The sequence below is a fragment of the Triticum aestivum genome, chromosome 3B (assembly GCF_018294505.1).
Source record: "Triticum aestivum cultivar Chinese Spring chromosome 3B, IWGSC CS RefSeq v2.1, whole genome shotgun sequence".
Taxonomy (NCBI): Eukaryota; Viridiplantae; Streptophyta; class Magnoliopsida; order Poales; family Poaceae; genus Triticum; species Triticum aestivum.
The window spans coordinates 5,904,253-5,928,303 of NC_057801.1; the positions used below are offsets into that span (position 1 = coordinate 5,904,253).

Consider the following 24,051-nt stretch of genomic DNA (forward strand, 5'->3'; position numbering starts at 1 on the left):
ATTCGCTAAAATATTATACTCATTGACATGTAAGAAAAAATGGAAATGGTGGTGGTGGGAAATCATATATTCCCAGGAGGATTCCAACACGTAAATCCTCTAATTATTGTGCTAAATGAAAATGTTTGACCGCATATCAAATCCATTAACTCTTCTACAAACCAATTATTGTGGCATTGATCATCCCTCGTTCTCTCGTCACATGCATGTATTTGTTTTAATTGCAATGGTTACATACATTGTTTTAATTGCAAGGTCAGTATGTATTAGCTAACGATTATGTGCAGATACAGAGAGATGTAAGGTTGACATGTACGAATTTCCCGCATTACACAATAAGTCTTGTTTTAGTAGCCCGAGCACATATAGATCAACGTTGATGGTGCATGAAGAGCATGTACAAGCACTAGCATCGCCTCACCAGTTGAATTCCATAGCTTCACCTTGTTTGGGTTTACAACCTAACTAAACCCATTTCCACTAATTGCTTAAGAAAATAACACTTACAAGTGGTAAAGGGGAGGAGGGGGGGGGGGGGGGAACAAAAACAATAAAGAGAGTTGCGAGTTGGAACACTAGTAACAAACCCGCTCTGAATGATGTTCGCTCTCGAACAAGCACTATGAGGCAAAAACCTACTATTATGAGATACAAATGCTTGAAAAGCTGGGGATCATAGAACAAATTACAACCAAAACCAGCACTTGCTCTAAAGATAGAGGCATCATCCCAAAGGACCCAAACCACCTTCGGGGAGACAAGCAGCAGTCAGCTTCCAGTAACCGCGCATAGCAGGAGCCGTCACGTCACCTGTGGTTCCTTGGCGTCTTACCCGGTGGCGCGGGAGGCGTCCGTCCTACTTGGTTTCCTCCTACCCCAGTTCCTTCCCCCCCAGGCCCTCCCCAACCCCCTGACCAAAATGGTTTCCTCCTCCCCCTGGCCCCTCCCCAGCCCCCTGACCAAATGAATGCCCTGATGCCATCACAACAAGTTATATGTCAAAACGGGCATCCACTTCCAAAATGTATGAACTAGAAGCGACACATGGCTACGTACCTTTGCAAACCGCAGAGCATGGACATGGCAGCAGGGAGCAGCAGCATACGATCACCATGATGATTGCCACGGCACATCCGAACGAGGACCGAGAAGAAGAAAGCCGCTTCATGGTCGATGATCCTTTCTCTAGCCAGCTTCAGTTATGAAGAAATGATTCGGCCTCACTTTGTGGTCGGGTTACTCCTTCTTAGTTTAAGTACTCTAACAAGTGTGTGTCAAGTCAAAAGGTTGTCTGAACATCTTGATTAACCTAATGTAATCACGATCCTCGATGCTGCCATTGTACCAGTGCTGCGAGTCAAGTGCTCAAAGTCGTCTCTGACACTCTGTGGACAGTCAATCTTTGATGTGGGTGCATCTCAATCGCAGTTGCAGGCTTGAACCAGTCAAGCAAAGCTAAGCTGCTAGTAAGTGTAAGTAGATCGAGGCATGCATGCCACGAAGATATACGTGCTAAAGTAAACAATTTACCACTCCATAAAAAAAGTACTACAAGATGCACAGCTCGTTGCAGCCGCAACAGCAATCTTACTCGGAGTCGGCGTTGCACTAATCTTGTACTTGGATTTCAATGATAAGTAAAGCAAAGATCTTTTAATAGCACAAGATGATCAGAGTGGCGCAGGGGAAGCGTGGTGGGCCCATAACCCAAAGGTCCCAGGATTGAAACCTGGCGCTGATAATTTTTCACTTTTATTTTAAGTTCGGTCCATTTTTCTTAGTTGGGCTTCGACTATTTATGGGCCCATTCTTTGTCTCCAATCAATTTTGTCGCTGTTTTTGTCGTGGATCATCAGGGGAGCTCCTATTTGCCGCACTTTGCGGCAAATAGTTGGAGCGACGCACATAGTTGCCTCAACTGGGCCGGCTCATCAGTAGACGACACGCGCTTCACTTAAACAAGATGTAAAAAGAAAAAGAGGGCGCACGATGATTCGTGCACAGGAACTCGCAGAGCTGGTGAGTGCGGCACACCACTCGACTAGACATGTCTACCTGACTGTATGAAGCACGAATTTTATAAGAACTCAAAGCCGCGTGCACATATGAAAACATTTTCGGGAAAAATCAAAACATTTCCTCAAGAAATGCGATTTTTGAAAGGAGAAAGCTGCCTGCACATATGAAACTCCAGAACAAAACACTTTTTTTAATTATGATTAATTTTTGATAAACACAAAACAGATTTTCGAAAAGCTGAACAAGTATTTTAATTGTATTTTTTTAAAGCATGACAATTTTTGAAAGGAGAACAATTTTTGAATTGTGAACAAAAACTTTTTGTAAACGTGAACATTTTTCGAATTTTTGAACAAAATTTTGAAATGGGAACAATTTTCAAAGAACGAACAAATTTTGAATTTTTAGAACAAATTGTAAAATGGAGAACAATTTTGAAAATCCCAAACAAATTTGAAATGTGAACAATTTTTTCATACGTGATTTTTCTTTGAAAAATTAGAACATTTTTTGAAATTTGTGAACAATAATTTAAAACAGGCATTTTTTGAAATCCATGCCATTATTTTCAAATTTCACAAAAAATGAACAAAAATAATTCGAACTTTGAAAAAACAAGAACATTTTCTGAAAACTCGGAACAAACTTATTGAAACTAGAAACATTTTTTGAATTTATGAACAAATTTTGTAAATGGGAACATTTTTGAATTTGTGGGAAAAAGTTGAAATTCGGATTTTTTTTTGAAAGTAAACTTGAAAAGAAAAAAAGGAAAAGAAAAAAGAAAAAAGAAAAGAAACACAAAAAAAGAAAAAAGAAAAAGAAGAGAAATAGGAAAAAACAAAAAAGAAACTGAAAAAGAAAAAGCCTGTTCAGGAACCTTCTAGAAGGTTCCCAAAAATAGAAAAAAAAACGGTTGGAAACATCATAGAAGGTTCCCAAAACCGGTGTCTGCTGTAACGCTAAAACGGGCCGGCCCACTGGGTCGCTCGCTCGCGCCTCCCCTGTGCGAAGCGTCGACAGCTTGCCGCAACGAGCGGCAAGTAGGACTTTCCAATCATCAGGTTGACTTTCCAGAAATTTTCAACCTGTGCATTTGTAAAAAAAATCTTTTTTTGGTTTCTCAAAATAAACTTTGTGAGACTGATGATTGTTAGTGGCCATCAAGGACTTTATCATTTTTATCCTTTGAGCTCCTCCCTCTTCCTAGGATACTGGTGTGTACAACTATTGAAGTCCTTTCGCAAAAAAAAAATGTTTTGAAGTATTGTTAGTCCCAAGTTCCAAGCAATTGCAATTAATATGCATCAGAGGGAAGTATGCTTTTTGGAGAACTATAACAACATAAAACATGTCATTTATCAAACCGAAAAACAAGACCGTACATACAAATGTAGGTTGAGTAGAATTCCTTGGGCCACGAGACAGAGAGTATCTATTAGTACTGATGTAGTTTGTAAGTGCTACCGCGATACCAAAATAAGATTAAGGTATGAAACAAGTATCGAAATTGACAATATAGGCTTCTATCATACAACAAAATTATAAATTTAAATTTAATTTGCACATTGAGTGCAAAATAAAATACCAATTCTGTCGTGGATAAAAAATGCAATTCAAATTTTGTCGTGTGGAGTAACTACAAAAAGGAGTACTATGTGTTCTTTGCTGCTTGGATATACACCAAATTGGATGTGGTTTTCTTTTGGTATGATATATACACACATCTTGATTCCCAATCCCTACAAGACTTGTTGCGTATTTATATCGTGTAGGTCAATGTTCACTACATTGCCTGTGTGCATTGATGCTATTTCTCTTTCAATTATTAAAAAAAAACTCCCCATATATTAATTTTAATTACAAGGTCCATATGATCTTCGTTATACATACACCACACGGAGCAGAACACTATCAAGGAAAACATCACTTTGATCTATTAACAAAACTGAATTTTGCTCATATGCCACCACATTGGCTTGACGATTGATCTTTGTGATCTTAACATTATTGAAGAGCCTCGCGATGCCCAATGATTCCTTCACCAATAGGCAACATGTTAAGATTTTCTTTTGCAAGGAAACCACAAAAGAACAATAAACTTCCAAAATAATGTACTTGTGAAAGGTGATGCCGATATGTGTGCAAAAACAATTGTCAGAAAAGGAATCAAAAGAAAAATAACAAACATATTGCTTTTGGCCCAATATACAACAATTTCGGTCGAGAAGAAAATGTTTACATTAAAAAAATCGTGATGAGCCTAAAGATATAAAGCCACTAATGGCCCCAAACTTTGTTGAATCAGGCAATCATTAATCTCTCCACTCCAAGCCTATTGTGGACGACGGCATCTGATCGGGTGCTAGACTCGAGGCGAAGTTGTTCAGTTCCTCTAGCCGTGCAGGTTCTTGCAGCGTGGCCGCGGGTGCAGGTCCTCACTGTGTGGCGGCGCAAGTGCCGCCGGCGGTGGCTGACCATAGACATGACCCCATTGAAGATTTTTAGAATCCCCAAAAACCTAACAGAATAAAAGATACGGGGCTTTTAATATCTGGAGGCAAAAAAATTCAAAAAAAATGCAAAAAAAATCAGCAATGGCGCATTAGTGAATAGTGTGCCACTACTATTTTTCCGCCTTCACAATTCAAAAAAATAGCAATGGCGCACCGGTGCACGGTGCGCCACTGCTAAGTTGGGACAGAAGTTTAAAAGGACCGGCCAGCCACTTACCCCTTCATTCTTCTTCTCCTTTCCTCCACTCCATCTCCTCCTCTCCTCCTCTCCTCCACTCCATCTCCTCCTCTCCTCCACTCCATCACCTCCTCTCCGGCGACCTCCTCCTCCTCACGGTGCTCCTCCTCCTATGACCTCCTCCTCACGGTGCTCCTCCACCAGCGACCTCCTCCTCCCTCCTCTCCTCCTCATGGTGCTCCTCCTCCAGCGACCTCCTCATCCCTCATCTCCTCCTCACGGTACTCCTCCTTCCTCTCCTGCTCACGGTCCTCCTCCTCCTCTCCGGCGACCTCCTCCTCCCTCCTCTCCTGATCCTCACGGTCTCTCCTCCCTCCTCTCCTCCTCACGGTCGCTCCTCCCTCCTCCTCTACTTCCGGCCACATGTGGAGCTCCCCCGGCACAAAGAACGTACCAGATCCAGGTCGAGAATGAAATTTGAAAAACATTCAAGCAAAAAAACAAGCCAAAAAATGAGCCAGATCTAGATCCAGATCCAAATTCAAAATTCAAAAATAGCAATGGCGCATGATGGGGGTTAGACGGTGCGCCAATACTATTTTCCCGCCTTCAAAATTAAAGAAAAAACAAAAAAATAAAAAAAGTTACCAGTGGCGCACCTGTAGCAATAGTAATGGCACACTAGAAGGCGCGCCACTGTTACCTGCAATACTAATGGCGCACCCGAGGTGCGCCATTAGTATTTATTACTAGTGGCATGGTAACAGTGGTGCACCTATAGTGCGTCATTAATGGCAAAAATAGGTGCGCCACTAACAATCCTTTTTCTAGTAGTGCAGCTAGATAAGCTCAAACCCAAATCGGAGAAGTGTGTCTTCATAGGATACCCAAAGGAAACTATTGGGTACACATTCTACCACAGATCCGAAGGCAAGATCTTTGTTGCTAAGAATGGGTAATTTCTAGAGAAGGAATTTCTCTCGAAAGAAGTGAGTGGGGGGAAGTAGAACTTGATGAGGTAGTTGTACCTTCTCTCGAATTGGAAAGTAGCACATCAGAGAAAATAGTTCCCGTGATGCCTGCACCATTTAAAAAGGAAGCTGATGATGATGATCATAAAACTTCAAATCAAGTTACTACTGCACCTCGTAGATCGACCAGAACATGTTCCGCACCAGAGTGGTATGGTAATCCTGTCCTGCAAGTCATGTTGTTAGACAATGGTGACCCTACGAACTATGAAGACGCTATGATGTGCCCGGATTCCGACAAATGGCTTGAGGCCATGAAATCTGAGATAGGATCCATGTATGAGAACAAAGTGTGGACTTTGGTGGAGTTGCTCGATGATCGGCAGGCCATTGACAATAAATGGATCTTCAAGAGGAAGATGCACACTGATAGTAATATCACTGCCTACAAAGCTCGATTTCTCTATTGTCAGGTCTAATCCCGATCCATCAGGTTGTTTGCGGAAGGGGCTCCCGTGAAGGCCATGCCTCCTGAATATTCAGCGGGATGTTCTTCAGGTATTTCAGTGGGGTTCGGCTTTAAGACCGGATCCCAGATTGCATTGACTCCCTCTGTATCCGCTGACTCCGAGGTCAAGGCATCGGGCTCAGTGGGTTTTTTAGGGGCAGAGTTTTGCTGAGGTCCAGCACTGGACTGTAGGTGCTGGTGGCCGGCCTTGGTGTCAGAGGCGAGACTTTCAACCGGCTCTAAACAACCGGTGAGATCGGCACAAAAAGTGATGCTGCCAAACGTGAAGATCTCGCCGGGGATGAAGATGTCCCAGGCGCTTTCCAAAGAATAGTTGGGCCATCGGTCCTTCGGTGACCCCACAATGGAACTCTCAATGAAAGCACCAATGTCGGTGCCAAAACAGGCGGATCTCGGGTAGGGGGTCCCGAGATATGGATCTAGGATCAATGGGAAACAAGGAACAATGAACATAGTGTTTACCCAGGTTCGGGCCCTCTCGAAGAGGTAAAACCCTACATCCTACTTGATTGTATTTGATATATGATATGGTTACAGAGTCGATCTACATCGAGATCAGGCGATCTAAACCCTAGGTTGATGGGGTAATGGATGTTGCTCTAGCCCTAAAGACTAAAATCCTCTGGTTTATATAGGCACCACTAGGGTTAAGGTTACATCGATCGGTTACAACAAAGAAAACATTACATTATTCTTGACTTGGACGGCACACCACGACTCCGAAGATCTCATTCCCGGTCACGGGTCCCCGCCCTAGTTCGGCTTCATAGTAAAACATCAATCCGGCCCACAAGCAATGGGCCAGTGGCCCAACGACCACTTAATCCAGGACACCCTCACTTGGGCTCAATGCGTAGGAGCAGGAGGACGCCGCCAAGCACAGTGGAGGGACGCGACCAAGCTACATGGCTCGGGTGGGACTCGTTCACGCGGGCGCACTGTGCCGTCTATGCTCACCGTGTCCACGTCCACCATGCAGGCTGCTGGTGTTGGGGAGCTACAGAGAGGGGCTAGGTAGAAGCATGGGAGGATGCTGAGTGGCGTAGACAAGCTAAAGTGGTGCGAGGGAGGGCGAACGGGCGGCGGTAGAGGGGTCGCAGCACTCAGAGCGCGCCGACCGACTGTCGAACACTGCATTCATGCATGGTCACCGCGTGCACTGGTGCACGCGGTATGCCAAGGGCTGCCAAACCATGTCTAGGGTGTTGTCCATTTGACATGGTGCTGCAGTGTGCCCTTGGCTTGCCACCTCGCCCACTAGACAAGACTTGAGCTAGCTGATAAGTTTCTGGACGGAAATTTGTAATGGAATTAGAGAGAGATTTACTAAGAGTTAAAGAGTAAAATTTGGGGGTTAAGCTTCTGGTAGGAAGGTAGCTATGTGGTAAAAAAATCAGCTCAAGAGGATCAAGTAAAAACGCACTTGCTTCACTAAGTACCCTAACTGTCCAAAAGTGAAAATAATTTCTTGAGAAAAAATATTCCAAATGACTATGTCATATTTTTTCATGGGAAGGTGAGGCATGATCCAAAGAACATTTGGGGATTTCTTGGGGATTTGTTGAGCGGGAAAAATGAAGGTTGTTTCATAGCAGACTAAGAAAATATCCATTTTCAGAAGGGAAATGAATATTTTGCCATTAAATAAAATAATTCCATGGCATTATTTTGGGAGGGATGAAGTTAAGAGATGGTTTAGAGATCATAGAATCCACTTGGAAGAAAATCAAAATAATTTGCAAGTGACAAGTCCAAAAGAATTGATTGAAAATCCAAATGCAAATCAAATATTCAATAAATACAAGAAAAGAAAAAAAGAAAAAATCCAGGGTGTCACAAGTGGATACTAGGGATCAAGCCCTAACAAAACTAACCTGATTGCATTACTAAATCTCATCCAATCCATCACTGTCTAGCAAGCCTACGAAGGAATTACTCACTCCCGGCAGTGGGCATCATGAAATTGGTTATGGAGGATGGTTGATGATGACAATAGCACCGAATCCCCCTCTTCGGGGTCCCGAACGGACTCCAGATCTGATATCCCGATGAAGAATAGGAGGTGGAGACAGCTTCGTGTCATAAAATGCGACGAAACTTCTTCTCCTATTTTGTTCTCGGGAAATCTGAATTTATAGATTGGAATTAGGGTCAACGGAGCCATGTGGGCCCCATGGGCCACCAGGGCACGCCCTGGTGCCTCGTGGGCAGCAAGTGGCCCCCTCCAGTGGGTCTTTGCTCCAGTATTTTTTATTTATTCTATAAAAAATCTGCAAAAAGTTTCGTCCAATTCCGAGAACTTTTATTTCTGCACAAAAACAACATCATGGTAGTTCTACTGAAAATAGCGTTAGTTCGACTTAGTTTCATTCAAATCATGTAACTTAGAGTCAAAAACTTGAGCAAAAGTGTTTGGAAAAGTAGATACAGCGCAGATGTATCATGTCCCGGGGCCACCGAAGGAGTGGGGCAGGGCGTCCCTCCTTCTTCTTCTTCCTTGGCCCTCCGGGGAGAGAGGGATCTCTCCCCTAGATTGGATCTGTCTGTTGTCTTCTATTTTTCGCGACTATTATTGGAGCCCTTTAACGTTCTTATATTCCCTGAGATCCGTAAATCCGATTGGACTGAAATTTTGATCTGGAAATTATCTTCTTGCAGAGAAAGAAGGGCTCCAATTGACCTATGAGGTGCCCACATAGCAAGGGGCCGCTACCGGGGGGAGGTCGTGCCCTGTTGCCTTGTGGAGCCCTTAGGCACTGTCTTGCGTTGATTCTTTTTTCCAAAAATCACATATATTCCAAAAAAATCTCCGTAAATTTGTTTCGCGTTTGGACTTTGTTCGATATGGATTTTCTATGAAACAAAAAAATATGCAGAAAATAGATCTGGCAATGGCACTGGATCAATAATTAGTCCATAAAAATCATATAAAAGTGCAGCAAAACCATACAAAATTATAATAAACATGGCATGAATACTTCATAAATTATAAATACATTGGAGATATATCAATTATCTATCAAAGGTAAAGCGCTACCGGGTCGTGTAGACCGTACGCTTGCAGTTTGTAGAGAGGTTGTGCTTTCGGTTTTTGGTTTGAGGGACTGTTTGTGGGCGGTTCACATGATCGTTCACTTATGGTTCGAGGAACTCCATGTATGATCTACAACGAATCGTCCACTTCCGCTGCAACTTGGAGTTAGTAACAATTTTATCCAAACCGTTAATGCATCTTCATATTGTTCCTAGGTGATCGTAGGGTGAAAGTTTTTTGATTTATATTGTGTTTCCCAACAAGATCCCCTTTTTTGTGCGCACATGCGGAAATTGTAAGACAAAGGCGACCTAGTCTGCGCGACATTTAGACCTTTGACACGTGCATTATCTATCATTTAGCAGCCGACCAAAAGTCTGGCCGGTTGGCCGGCACACTGGCCTTCCCAAAAACCAGATCGCCTCTCTTCGTGGTAGTTCCAGAGACCTGATATCCCCTTTTTGGAGCATGCCAGGAAATGGACGGGAAGCTCACCCTCCACTAGCTTTGAACGCTTAAGTTCCACCTTTTGTTATTTATGAATGAGAAAAGTGAGCTTTTGAGATTTATTCTAGGAATTATAGAAACTTAATGGGCCAAGTTCATATAATTCCAATAAAATCTTTGTTCTCATAGGTTGCCTTTGCACATGCTATTGTAGTATGTCAGAAGAAGGGGGTCGATCACAATGTTCGCATAGAGAAGCTTGGACCTTCTTTTGTGTTATGTCTATTATGTGTGTTATCCTTTTCCGTTGCATAACACGGGTATTTTATTAGCGTCCATAATATAATTGTGTAGAATGTCCACAGATCACCAAAAGATGTGAGTACACAAGATAAATATTGCTAGCTGAACATGATTACATCTCTACCTTGAATGTTCATAATTTCGGTATACTGAAGGTACTGGAAATTTTTATCACATGCTATCTATCTCATTCATCTTTTGCATGATCTTGCATATTGTAGGTCTCTTATGTTGGTCTGTATGCACACATGTTTGAGCTATTTCGGCCCAGCTCCTTACTTGTGGGTGGTCCATGTCTAAAGATGTATGCCACTGCAAAGGTCAAACATACGGTAAGAAACTTCCATATGCAAAAACATAATGTAATACATCATGTGTATGTGTTATTCTAATCAATTTCTTGCACATTATATTAGTTCACTATTATAACAGTACACCTAAATATCATCTACAACATGTAGTCTTCATAAACAAGAATGCTTTCATGCCATTATCTGAATGATTAAAGAAAAATTCCCCGTCACCATGGTTCCATGAAAACTAGAATACTAAAATGTACAAAGAGTACGACCTTACTTGAACAGGATCTGTTCTATAGGCTCGTACCGCTGCATCCTTTACCAATAAGGAGGCAAGCACTTCAGTCTGGTTGATGAATTCTGACCACTGGGCCAAGATTCACCTGATGGGTGCAACACAAAATGTACAAAGAGTTCCTTATTATATTTCATGTAGACTTTGAGTCAAAATTTGCAATCCTTATTGCATGAAACTGATGAACTACCACGAAAAAATGTATGTGATTTCATAGTTTGCCTTTTATACAATGCACCCATCTTGATTTAGTTTTTAATTTTGACACAACCTTGTATTTTAGCATGCATATTCGAGTTTACAGAGTGCTAAAAAATTCGTTAAGAGCTTATTACAATTTAATATTTAACCCACCATTGTTGTTTGTACTTGGTACGCTACTTGTAGACTACACAAGAATGAATTTGCTAAAAAACATCTATTGAAATGCATAAGTAAATTCTTCTTACACTTTCAAAATCAGAGTAGTTACCCATTGTTAACAACTTTATAATTATAATACCCAAACCATATATATCTGACTTGAATGTTATTTCTCCATTCTTTATGGTCTCTGGTGCAATATATCCCCTGCATAACAATATGATAGTTAATATTAATATATGCGCATAAAGAAATTTTTACATATAATAGAAACATGGAAAGAATTCTTGATTGGATTAGCATACATTGTTCCACGAAGGATTTTGGTGTAAACTCTTGATATTCCTTCATCAAAGCATCTTGATATCCCAAAGTCCGCAATTTTTGGTTCCATACAAGCATCCAAAAGAATATTTTCAGGTTTTAAATCCAAATGAGTAATTCGTTGCTCATGAAGGCAATTCAAACCATGACAAATTCCCTAATCATTTGATGGCGAATTTTCCATTCATCTTTATGAGATTTATCTGCACATTGAAAAACTGACTCAAATTTGATGGCAAGTTTCATTCATCTCCAACAAAATAAGTGAAATATTTGTATGTGAAGAGGAAAAATGGGGCAACAGTGCCCTTGCTATGTCAAACTAAGCCAAGTATACATGAAATGCGCAACATCAATATCTATACTACCAATAGTCGTAAGGAAAAGAGAAGAAAAAACCCAGCACTTAGTTTTTTCCTGTTTGGGAACCGGCCACAAACAAGTCTCTAGCATTGTGGTCACACTTATCATGTTTGTACACAAATATCCGATTAAAATTTCTAAAATGTAACCCTTTTAATTAAACAACTAAGGGGGTTTAGGTTTTAATCTAGCTTTCTATGAACATGTTTGATTGTTCGAGAAGATAAATTCCGCGAAACTATGTCGTGTAGGAGAGATAAAATAGGCCTTAGGTTGCTTAGCTTAGTCAAATATGAGAGTGAATATATGGTCCCATTATCTATATTCAGATCCATCTGGACATGGATTTGTGTTAATATTTGTACGGGCATTTTTTCCACGAAAAATAAAATAAAAATATGCATGATTTGTACCTTCAAGATACTTCCCAAGATTTCCATTAGGAAAATACTCGAAGCATAACAGCCGTTGTGGTAGCTCTGACAACACATGCATTCCGTTGAATAATATCAATTCCCCCTGTGTATCTGCACAATAACCTAGAAATCTGACCACATTATTGTGCTTTGCTTTTATTAAACACTTAATCTCTTCCACAAAGAGTGTGTCCGAGAACCTCTCTGGTATGATGGAAAGTTTCTTCACAGCAACCTTCCTAGTCCCAAGGTCTCCCTGTTCAAGATATTAGTAGTTTAGCATTGCCATGCTTATTTTGCAACACTAGGAAAGGACACGTATAATTACCACATGTAACAATACACAATCAAGAAACTATATACCTGGTAAACAATTCCGAAACCACCACGGCCGATTTCTCGAGAGAAATTTCCTGTGATGGAGCTTAGAAATGGATATGATAGCATAATTGGTTCTGCAGTTGCATCAATCAATATGCCCTTCAGAGCTTTAAGTTGCGTTACTTGGTCGGTCATTCCTGTAATACAAAAATTCATCGAATAAAACTAACTCTCCAGTCTCCACAAAGAGTAGGTACTAAAATGTGTTCTCGGTATGAACTTGCAGGAATGTGGATACTAAAATACGTTATATATGGTCTCGTGTATGGTTTAAGCGGACGCTAGGAGTCGGCCAGCTTATACTTGCAAGGGATTGAGCATACTTGTGTGGCTGATGTTTCACGTGTGATCCATGGGTTGCAAAAAAGGATTTTTCTTAAAATATACTGCCCCGTTTTATAATATAAAAGTATTTTTTACAGTACATTAGTCTCTAAAAAGCTTGTATATTATGGGACGAAGGGAGTATTGGTTAACCTCCCCATTTAAAATAACACTTACCTCTAGAAGATAATAAGGTGCTGATGCTCTCCGGTGGTTGGCTGGATTCTTCATCTTCGTAAGGCTGGCAGAAAACAAGGAACATTAATCAGACTGTCTCACAGAACAGACAAACGTCCTTCAATTACTCCCTCCTTTCCGGTTTATAGGGTTTATATCAAAATTTTACTTTTTTTATTTTATAAGGCTCAATTTGGTTGTTTTTCATCACATGTTTAGATTCCAAGGTGCATTAAAGTATTAAGAGAAAATTGACCAATGCATGTACTTTATGCATGCATACATTACAATTAATGCATTGATAAACCTAATTTTTTAGGAAAACAAGAGCATTAATTAGGTGCCTTTGCAAACTACAAAAAATATTCCACCACTCATCATCTATCTTGGTTGGTGAGATTCTTGAATTGAGCCCTATAAACCGAAAAGGAGGGAGTAGAAAACAAAATGCGACCTTGCTACATAATTTCGTACATAATTAGAAAACAAAATGCAAATACGTACATAATTTCGGCAACTTAATGATATGATTTGGTCCCGCATGAAGCAAAAGAGAATTTGTTTCTAAGATCTACTCCCTCAATCTCATAATATAAAAATATTCTTGACACTAACACTATACTATTGTCAGAAATGTTTTTATATTATGAGAATGAGGGGGTAACAAATTATAAGCCCATCCATTAATTAGACCATTACCTGACTCTGCAGGGCTTTCTCAAAAAAAAAAAAACCTGACTCTGCAGGGAGCCAAAGCTGGAGCTCGGCGGTGGCCCGGACGTGACCGTGATGGTCGACTCCTCGTCGTGGCCAATGCGGGAGTCATAGCTGTAGCTTGGCGGTGGCCCGGCCGTGACCGTGGTCGTCGACTTGTCGTCGTGGCCGATGTGGGAGTCATAGCTGGAGCTCGGCGGTGGCGCGGCCGTGACCGTGGTCGTCCTCGTCCACTTGTTGTCGATATTAAAGAGCGCCCTATGGAGGCTGGTCACAACGTCCGACATGGCAGGCCGGTCGTTCCCATGTGGAAACAGGCAGCACTCCGCCGAGTGCGCCACGAGCTCCAGCGCCTCCAGCTGCCGTGGCGTCGCCGCGGGGCGGCGGACCAGCACATCCGGTAGCTTCCTGTTCCGTATGGCCAGGAGCACCGAGTCCATCTGCATGGTGGCGGGATCCTTCCCCGTCAGCGACTCTAGTATCACCATTCCGAAGCTGTACACGTCGCTCGCCGGGCTCACACGCCCCGTGCGGCGGTACTCCGGGTCGAGGTACCCGGGCGTGCCGACAACCTCATCGACGACCTGGTCGCCCATTGCCGCCTGCAAGATCGCTTGGCCGAAGCCGGACAGGCGCGGCTCCCAGCTTCCGTCCAGGAGGATGTTGAAGGAGGTGACGTTGCGGTGGATGACCCCACAGCGGTGCAAGTGCTCGATGGCCCGCGACACGCCCAGCAGCACCTCGACGCGCGTCTTCCAGGTCGCTCTCACTGGCGACGAGCTAGAGCCGCCCCGCAGGAACACTGGAGCGCGCACGCGCAGGCCCAGGCGCATCAGGTGGTCTCTGAGCGTGCCGTTGCTCATATGCTCGTGGTGGTAGACGATGATGCGGTCCTCCTCCTCGGAGCACCAGCCGACGAGTCGCACGATGTGTTGGTGGCGGAGGGGGAAGAGGATCTCGACCTCCGCCACGAACGCGCCCTCCACGTCCTGCCTCCCGTTCTTGTTCATCACCTTCACGGCCACCTCCGGGCCGTCGTGGAGACGGCCCTTGTACAACGCCTCCGGGCTGCGTCGGCTGAGTTCGTCGGCGAAGTAATCGGTCGCGGCTGCAATTTCCGCCCACGTGAGCCTGACGGCAACAGGACCCGAGGAACTGCCCGGCGACGGCACCGTCGTCGTGTGGTTGAAAGTGGAGCGGCCGGCGGTGGCGTTAAAGATCAAGTTCAGGAGGTTGATGTGGGAGTCGATCCTGGCGTTGACCTCCTTCAAGCTGTCGGCATGGCGTTGACCAAGTCCAATGAGCTCCCTGGCGGGGCTCCAATTCTGGCAGTCGAGGACCAGCTTGTGCGCCTCGCCCAGCGTTTTTGCCAGCTCGGCGAGTGACCGCTTCATCTTCGCGTCCTGCGGCAGGCGAGGGAGCACGTCGCCGATGATGGACAGGCGGACCGTGAGGTACTCGCACTCCCGCTTACTCTGGCGTGCCGTCCTCACCGCATCAATGATCTTGGAGATGAGCCTGGCCAGGGTCCCGACGAGCTGCGGCAGGCGAGGGAGCACGTCGCCGATGATGGCCCACGGGTTGAATGTTTCTTCTTTCTTCACTCCCAGCAAATCCTTACTTCATTCTAACCAGTTTTAAATTTTAAGAAAACATGGACTGAGCACATTGAAGTTTGGCTCCCTCACAAAAAAAAAAGTAAAGCTTGGTTAAATTTTAAAAACCGGGCGAAAATGAACATAACCGAGCCACACAACCTTTTTTTTTCTTGCAAATACGATCTTTGATCTATATCAAAGTTCAGCACAAATACAAAACACTTCAAACATTATAAAGATATACATCGACATTCTAAGACCACCGAACGGCCACCGCCGCCACCGATAGGGGAGCGGCGACATCTCTAGGACTTATCTCTGGCCACTCCTTTTTGGCGACTTATTTCTTCCCCCCTTCCGACGACCCATGGACTCGCTTTATTTAACAGCTGAGTCCATGGGGTTACAAAAGACTCCGGATTATATTCGCAGTCATAATCCTACTCTAAGTCCTCTAAATCCTCCGTGTCCTCCAAGTCGGAGGTCTCCGTCTTGTATATGGACTCCTTTCCTTGGTGAAATTTGGTCTAAGCCCAGGTCCTGTAGCAGGTCGGGTCTCGTTGCAGGCCGGGTCAAGGCTGTAGCCTGCTCATTTGGCCCACTCATTTAGCAGGGCAAACTTAACTCCGGAGATGACTTAACCCCAGAAATGAATTAACCTCATGAGCCGGGTCTAGCCGCAGGTAACTCCCCCGACATTAGCCCCCAGATTAGCTCGAATACATGCTTGGCATGCATTCATGCTAAGCTCATAAAATAAAAATAATTAATACGTTAAATGACTGCTCTCAAATGGCCGCTTAATTAATATCGTCGGGTACTAGTCAACAGTTGACTTTACAAAAGTTCTGAAAAAAATTAGCAAAATTCAAAAACCATGAACTCAAAAAAATTCATGGGTTTATAAAAAAAAGATCACAAACTTCAAAAAGTACATCAACTTTAGAAAAGTTTATGGATTTTGAAAAAAGTTGTTTATCGGTTCTAAAAAAGTTCACAAATTGAAAAGGTTCAACGATTTTTGAAAAAAAACACGAAATTATAAAATGGTCATCAATTTTGAAAATATTCATGAATAACTGTTTTAAAATGTTCACGAATTGAAAAATGTACATCGATTTTGAAAAAAGGATTCATGATTTTGAAAAAATGATCAATTTTGAATTTTTTTATTGAATTTGAAAAACTTCATGGATTTTAGAAGATTAGTTCTTGCCGACATATGGTTCTTGGTAGATGTAATCTTGGTTTGTTCCTGCCCCCAGGATGGAGTAGTAAACTAGATCTAGCTTAGCAGATCTCAAGGCAAGTACACTGCATTTGCCACTAACACATTGTTAGTTAATCCATGGCACATTATCATCTTTTTTTCGTTTCTCAAGGAAAGATCTCGATTAGGTAAAAAAAAGTAGCGATGCGGTTCGGCACCAGTTCACAAGCTACCAGTTAATCCAAGCCGTACTGATCTCTATCTCGAGCACATCTAGAGCAATCCATTCTAAATTCTCCACATGGACATACACTGACCAAAAATACAGCCCTCCTCTTTGTCAGGATTGAGCTGCTCTATCCAGAGCTGAACGAGCAGGGCATCCAGCCATCTCAAAGGTTGGTTCAAGTCTAATTGTTTCTTTGCACCTAGCAGTTACAAAATTTGTTTCACCTCAATATAGATAGATTCTCGCCTGTTGGGGTGGATGGATCATTCAACTTTTCAAAACACTAGATGACCCGTTGCGCCCATGGCGCAAAGGCCGAATGTAAGCCAATTGGGGTAAGAGTATGCATTAACATATTGTTTTTCAAAAATTATAGCTCATATACTATATGCAGTAAGTACATAAGATTGGAAATGATACACCAAGTCATGCAGGAAAGGACCCTTGTGATCTTTTTAGATTGGATAAATAATCATGTAGAGGCCTTTGGATATGAACTTGAAGGAGCATATATTTCCTTTATCATGGTTGTTTCAAAAGCATGCAATAGAGCAGTCTAAGTAGCGGATAATCGATAGCTAAATGCACAACACTGTCTTAGGGGATTACATAAGATCGAAAAGGAGGACAAACATAGATGTCTTTGTAGGCATTTATACTAATACTATGTTATATAGAAAGGGGCTCCTGCAGCTTGCTTATATTGAGTAGACAATCAAGTGCAATCCCTTGGAAGTGCATTTGAAGCCGAAAGCATATGCTTGCCCTTCGTTCATGTGGGTCCGACGGAAGAAGTCGCTCCAGCCTTTAGTGATGGTGGCCCTTTTGTCAACTCCCTTGATAAAGCGGGTTGTGACAGTGGTTGTTCCGTCTCCAGTTGTGATTGGAAGTTCACCGTGGTCAACATCAAAAGGGAACCCGTAGAAAAGTGGACATTAAAGTACTGAAAACAATAGTAAAGGTTACTCACTATATCATTTTATACCATGCTATTATATGATACAGAACAGAATAATTGTGAAGGATTAGCATTCTTTTGCCTTGTGTTGCAAATGTTTATGTCATGTGGCACACATAGTAGTTATTAGGCGTGGTGGTGATGCGGATGATCTTTCGCAGTGCACGAACATTATGGTTGTAGAGCCTAACTGTGTTTGCCCCACACAACATGGCGACTAAACTCATCTAAGTAGTGCTTGCAAGGCTCACCTATGTTAAATTGCACAAAATTATACTTTTCAGTAGTTGTTGCGAGAGCTGATGGAATGGGAAGAGTAATGTAGTTCTTAGCACGGAGAATGGACATTCCAGGCTTTAGATGGATTTTCTTGCCTTTGAACTTTTGGATTGAGCTTGCTTTGCGTGGGCGATGAATATACTCATATCGCTTATTGTGCTTCCGACATAGTGGTTCGTCTATGTTGAATAGGTAAGGAGATCATTGTAAAAGGTTGCAACAGCAGATAGAGGATAACATAAACAAACAGAGGGGCTAATTAGCATGTGTGTATTAGTGAAAGGCAGAAAATGGTATCCATCGTACATGGTATGCTGGAAGTAGTCAGCAGTGCTTGCACATGTAACAACAAATAAATTACTGCATTAATGAATAGCAAACACAAGATCTATTGGACCCTGAAAGAAGTTTGTTTTATTACATACTTGATCAACTTGCATGAGCATGCATCAGCGAAGAAGAAACATTTTTTGCAATTTATAAACAATTATAAATACGTTTTTCAGAATTACCATGGGTAATTTGGCCACCGCTGGTATCCTTGGCTGTGTCTACCTCCTCTTGTTTAACAGCAGCCATCTGGAAAGAAGTAATAGATTAATTAAGCTGACATATTAGACCGTGGTATTAGTTGTGATGATTAACAGTGATGCACACAGACTTAACAGGCCATTAGTAGTAAAAGGCGGTCATTATATTTAATAAATAATCCTAGCCCTCAAAAATCTGATTTCGAGCACTGTCAAGAGATTTGTTTTTCAGACTCATCTTGCTACTTTATCCGGTGTATTAACATATGAAATCACCATAATTTTTGCCATGTCTCTCGTTCTTAGTATGATGCTCACAAGCACTATCCCATCCTGATTATTCCCATACAGTTTATTGTTTCGCTCAAGATCGTCTTTGAGAACTGGCCAATCTTCAAGTCAATGAAGAGCACTCACATGGCCAAGAGCCATGAGATCTTCATCTACCAGACCTTGAAAATGAGGCGAGAGAGATCTGCCCTCTACCGAGAAAACTCAGTCACAGTCTCTATAACAACATCTCCTATAGGTTGGGCGTAACATACAGATTTTTGGAGCTACAGTGTCTTCCAGCATAGCATCTAAAAATAGTGCTTGATGGAAGATGTACAGGATCTATTCGGAAATTTTGAGATGATATTGTAAGTGTTAGGTTTATCTCTCATAAAAATAACTATATAAGTATTAGATAAATTGATTTGCCTCTTTATCGATTCTGTAAGAGAAATCTTGGCTAGTCTGTACGAATCTAATGCAGTTGTTTGATCCTACCTTGTAAATCTGGCGGTTGGAACGCGTATGCAGAAGGGAAGAGGTGGCTTGTCCGTTGGTGAGTCCTTGAGCCAGGCGTGCCGCGAGCGAATACGTCGGTAGCACGCCGTGACGACGGACAGCGGCGCTACTTCGGAGCGGCTTCTTGGCCATGGCTCCAGCAGCCGGTCGATGCCAGGTCGGTCGTTGTCGATGCGAATGGGGGAGGTGGTCCGGCGGTGGATCTGGATAAGGAATCTGGAGCGGCTAAGTTTAATGGGAGCTGCAGTCTCCTTCTAAAAAGGGCCAGGCGAAGATTTCTATGGGCTGGTGATGGGCCCTGGAATTTTTTGAAAGCCACTGTATTAAGCAGGCTGGTCTATTTTAGAGAAACTTGTTTAGTTGATGGAGAGCGTTTTTTTGCGGCTACAAAAGCCAGAACCACATTATTATTATTATTTTTGCGGGGCAGAACCACATTATTATTATTTTTTTTTGCGGGGTAGAACCACATTATTATGTTTGTTAATGAAAAAAAATTATTTATACGCAGGCGTTGCAAAGAGATTTAGTAGTACACATTTTTCCTGTTGGCATAAAAAGTGTATAGCATAGTCAAGGAGCTATATGATTGGTTGTCTATGGTAGACAGAAGGGCGACAAAATGTTTTGCGAAGGAAAATAAGAATGTGATTTTTATGAAGGCTAATCTCGATGGAGAAAACAGGGGCATCTGAATTTTTTTTTCCTTTTTTACATTGTAAGCATCTATAAATTTCAATGGATTACTTTTGGCTTGTTGCACGGCATAGGGAGTATATCGAACAGGTGTGTATGATTGATATTAGAGTCATGGTGGCTTGTGTTACAATAAGCAAGCAGGGAAAAAGAATGAATTAGAAATAACAAGCCTCGGTAGAAGTTGTTGTTTTGTAGATCAGAAACAAAGGCGCCGTAAAATGATTTAAGTGTTGCCAAATGGGTCCTCTTCATATAATAAGCATGTAATATTGCAGAACTATAATATAGTCTTCTTAAAATAAATTGTGGCAAATTATTACTCTGGCACACTTGAGGTAGTCACCACGAGCATAAATTCTTTCACCATCAAACAGTCTCTTATTATCCATTGGTTTTACGACTCTTGTCAAATTCACACGACATCTATGTGAGTTTCACACATTCAAAAATACGGTCAACTTGTAATTCTATGGTCTGCAATACTGCAAAATCAGATAAATGTTTTGGAATGGCTAAAGAGTAAAGATAACGCAAAAAAAAATAGTGACTTTGGGCCAACAAAGCAGAAGCACATGATTACTGAGGCCCTGTTTGGTTCATAAGTCCTAGGACTTTTTCTAGTCCCAACTAAAAAGTCCCTAGTCCCTAAAAAGTCCCTCCCTGTTTGTTTCCAGAGACTAAAAAATTCCTAGTCCCTTCCTAGAGGTTATTAAATGACCATGTTGCCCCTAGTATATAGAAAAATAACAATCAAACAACACCATGGGGTGGCGGGCCAATGGATGCATGGAGGGGCATTGTTGGAAAAGTCCCAAAAAGTCCCAAAAAGATTCTCCTTGAGAGTCTTCTTCATTTAGTCCCAAATGCCTAGTTTAGTCCCTAAAAAGTCCCTCCCGTTTGGTAAAAAAGTCTCTAAGAGGGACTTTTTCTAGTCCCTACACAAAAAAGTCCCTAGAAACAAACACCCCCTGATTTGGTGTCGGCTTACTTCTTAAAGCACAAAATAGCATGGCTACACAACCTTGCTTTGAGGAAAGTGAGCATAACAGCTACCCATTAAATGCGGTTATGAAGGAAAATGGACAACCTAACCATAATTGCATAACGAATTATTTTGCAGCAGAAACAACATCATGTTGGCCAACCTGAAAGAAAGGACTCACCTTTAATGAAGAAGGAAGCCGAACACACCCACATTATAACAACAACAAGAGAATTTCCAAGAATTTCTGGACTACAAAAATTCATAGAAACTCCATTATGTGGAACAAACTCACGTTGGCGAGCTTGGTGAGCAATTACACAGGGACACGATTAAGCAAGCAAACTCAAGACCTGGTTCTAACAATTGCCAACCGTGAAATAATACAATTAGTGAGTGTGAAATATTACATGCTAAGCAAGCAAACTCAAGAAACTGATTCTAACCAGTTAACTGTAGACAAGTAGTCTAGAATTCATGTGACATGTGGTGTTCTCTGAATAACTATAAAAATAGAGGAAAACAATAGAAGAAGAAATAATTTTATGTTGCAGAAATAAGAATACTTAATGAAGCATTGGGGCATAAGAATGCATTAATGAGTCAATAGTTAACTCATTAGCAAGATCTGCACTTCAATCCAAAAGTAAGAGCTGTCTATTGCTGATCACTTGCTACACTGATGAAACATTCATCAGAATATTATCACTCACTAACCGGCAAACTGGCACACACAAAACACACATCATGCATGAGGTAATGGCTCTATGGGCATCGACATCACCAATCCATACCTAAGCATGAATTGATGAACAAAGGTGAGGGCACACATGGCTAGCAAAGGTAAGATAATCAATATAACCATAGAGACATGAAATCACATGGATTCAGGTATACAATGGTACCTACGGGTATAGGAAAGCAAACAGATTTTGATAGCATAAGTAAATCACAAGAATTAACTTTGTGGATTGTAAGCATGGAATGAAATAACTGTACATATATTTTAGTAAGCACTCGATAAGGAATCAAGGTTAGGAAATTATCTACTCTAATCTGATTGCGCAAATATAATTTCCGTCGGCACACACTAGAAGACTTGCGTATGGCAAGTGAATTTCGGCAAGACAGGTAATCATAAGCATAGTTAAAACCAGAACGAAAAGAGTGGATCTAAAACAGAGAAGGTTGCCCCGGGGAGCATGCAAGAATGTGTAGGAGATCATGGTTTGCTTTGTGTTGAAGAAGAAAGCAGATCAAAGACCTAAGAACAGAAAGAATGGTCAACCAAACTGGAAAGAGAATGAGAGAGAGATCTGCTGCGATCACTATTTGGGTGTTGCTTAATCATTTTATCTTCTCCCTGTTGTTGTCTTTTGAATCAGAAATTGTTTGAATGTACAAGGATCCAAATAAAAATGCAACTAATACCCAAAGAGGCATTTGGGAAATTCATTTAATCCCATTGGAACTAAATACTCGAGTAAGGTCTCAAGTTTGAATTTCACTGGAAATTCAAATAGGATCAACCCAAAATAATCAATGCATCCTTTCTTATTTGTTTTCTTTTGAATGAGAGACTGTCGGAAGCTTTTCTGAGTAATGTAGAGGCCCAGCCACTTGTTGATGATCCTGTAAGATGTGTGGGAATCCCACAAGAATCAAATGCCTCAGGGATCTCCTCGACTGGACAGTGGGAAACGGGTATATACACTTGTATTTCTCCAGCAATGCCACAACAAAGAGCAATTGTTGTTCTTGGACTAATATGCAAATAAGATCAACATCAAATGCAATGGCCCAAGTCTACTCACGGTTAATGTGAATAGGACAAATAATAAGAATAATGAATGGACAAGATAATCTCCTTACAACATATGGATACAATAAAGCAAGGATCCTATATCATACTACATATATTTGATTGATTGCGTCCTTTTCAACACCTTTTCATGTAATACAACATGATACATTACAATGTAATTTATTTTATACGTTCATAAGAAAGTGATTAAAAAGTAGTTCATTAGCACAAAACAGAACTAAAAATAAATAGATTATAGTGGTACTCCCTCCAATCTATATTAAATTTTAATTATTCAGTATAAAATTGTAACAAATCAGCGATAATTAATGTGGATTGGAGGGAATAACATAATTGCTTGCAAGTGTGTAGTAAACTAATGATAGCGTAGGGTGGGCCATATCGTACCTGATAGCAGGAGCCGCAGCCCTTGCCGTCCTTGAAGAGCGGCTGGTTGCCGCAGGAGGTCATAGAGGAGAAGGGTGGTAAGTTGACGTTCTTGAACCCGCACGCGCCGCCATTGTCATCAGGCCCGGTACCATGGGGCGCGCCGTACCATGTCGCCTTGGCATCAAGCCAGCTGGAGTTGGTCGCAGAAGGAGCCGTGTGGTGCTTGGCGTAGCAGCCATGGGCATGGGCGACGAGGATGCAGAGGATCAGAGCAGCCGCGACCACAACAGAGGAGGATGCCATCGCTAGCTCTTGTGCCGGACGGCGCTGTGCACTTTGCCGTACTTATATATCGCCGACTGCCAGGCAAAAACTGGTAGCAGCGCCCACAGAGACGGATATTAATTGCATAATATATTTTCTTTTAATTATTATTATTTGAAACTTGCTTTTAATTATTTCATTTAATCAATTTAATAGAGAAATCAGTCTGTATCTGCAACACCAAATAAGAATATATGAAAATATACCGTATATGTTGACATTAATTAGCTTGTTAATGTGAGAACATGGCGTGGGCTAAACTGGCTTGTTACATAATACTTTTCTAGAAAATGAAAAAGAAAATTTATATATGTACAGTCGCTACCTCGTTTTCCAACTCACTGCACCTGTTCTCTCCAACGTCGTCGTTTAAAGTAGCAATTGGGACAGAGGAGTGAGTGGGACGGCTGATTGATGATGGCCAAGATCGTCGACGATCATTACGACGAAGAATACCATGGTGTGTGAGCATCGACAACCAGAAGGCGTTACTTCTGATTTCGGCAAGTTTTGGCCCTCATTTTTGTGGACCACGTACGATTATCAAGATGTTTAGGGCTTCATTCGTTTCGTGCTTCTGATAGTATTATGCGAGCCCTTTGC

General features: G+C 41.9%; 1 protein-coding gene and 1 pseudogene across 1 annotated transcript; one reads left to right on the forward strand and one right to left on the reverse strand.

The window, feature by feature from the left end:
- Window positions 1–10,022: 10,022 nt before the first annotated feature.
- LOC123064257 (probable serine/threonine-protein kinase PBL23) lies at window positions 10,023–15,200 on the reverse strand. The gene is made up of 7 exons (XM_044487775.1): window positions 13,639–15,200; window positions 12,940–13,003; window positions 12,421–12,575; window positions 12,055–12,313; window positions 11,260–11,481; window positions 11,041–11,161; window positions 10,023–10,309 (listed from the first exon to the last, which is right to left on the reverse strand). The coding sequence occupies exons 1-3, from the start codon at window positions 15,045–15,047 to the stop codon at window positions 12,570–12,572; spliced, it is 1,479 nt and encodes a 492-aa protein (XP_044343710.1). The 5' UTR covers window positions 15,048–15,200; the 3' UTR covers window positions 10,023–10,309; window positions 11,041–11,161; window positions 11,260–11,481; window positions 12,055–12,313; window positions 12,421–12,569.
- On the forward strand, window positions 10,564–10,662 carry LOC123073200 (uncharacterized; annotated as a pseudogene).
- Window positions 15,201–24,051: the final 8,851 nt, after the last annotated feature.

Coding starts and splice junctions, on each gene's coding strand:
- LOC123064257 (XM_044487775.1), bottom strand. CDS start 15,047: ATGAAGCGGTCACTCGCCGAGCTGGCAAAAACGCTGGGCGAGGCGCAC. Junction 13,004..13,638: donor AGAAAGCCCTGCAGAGTCAG/GTAATGGTCTAA, acceptor GTTTTCTGCCAG/CCTTACGAAGATGAAGAATC.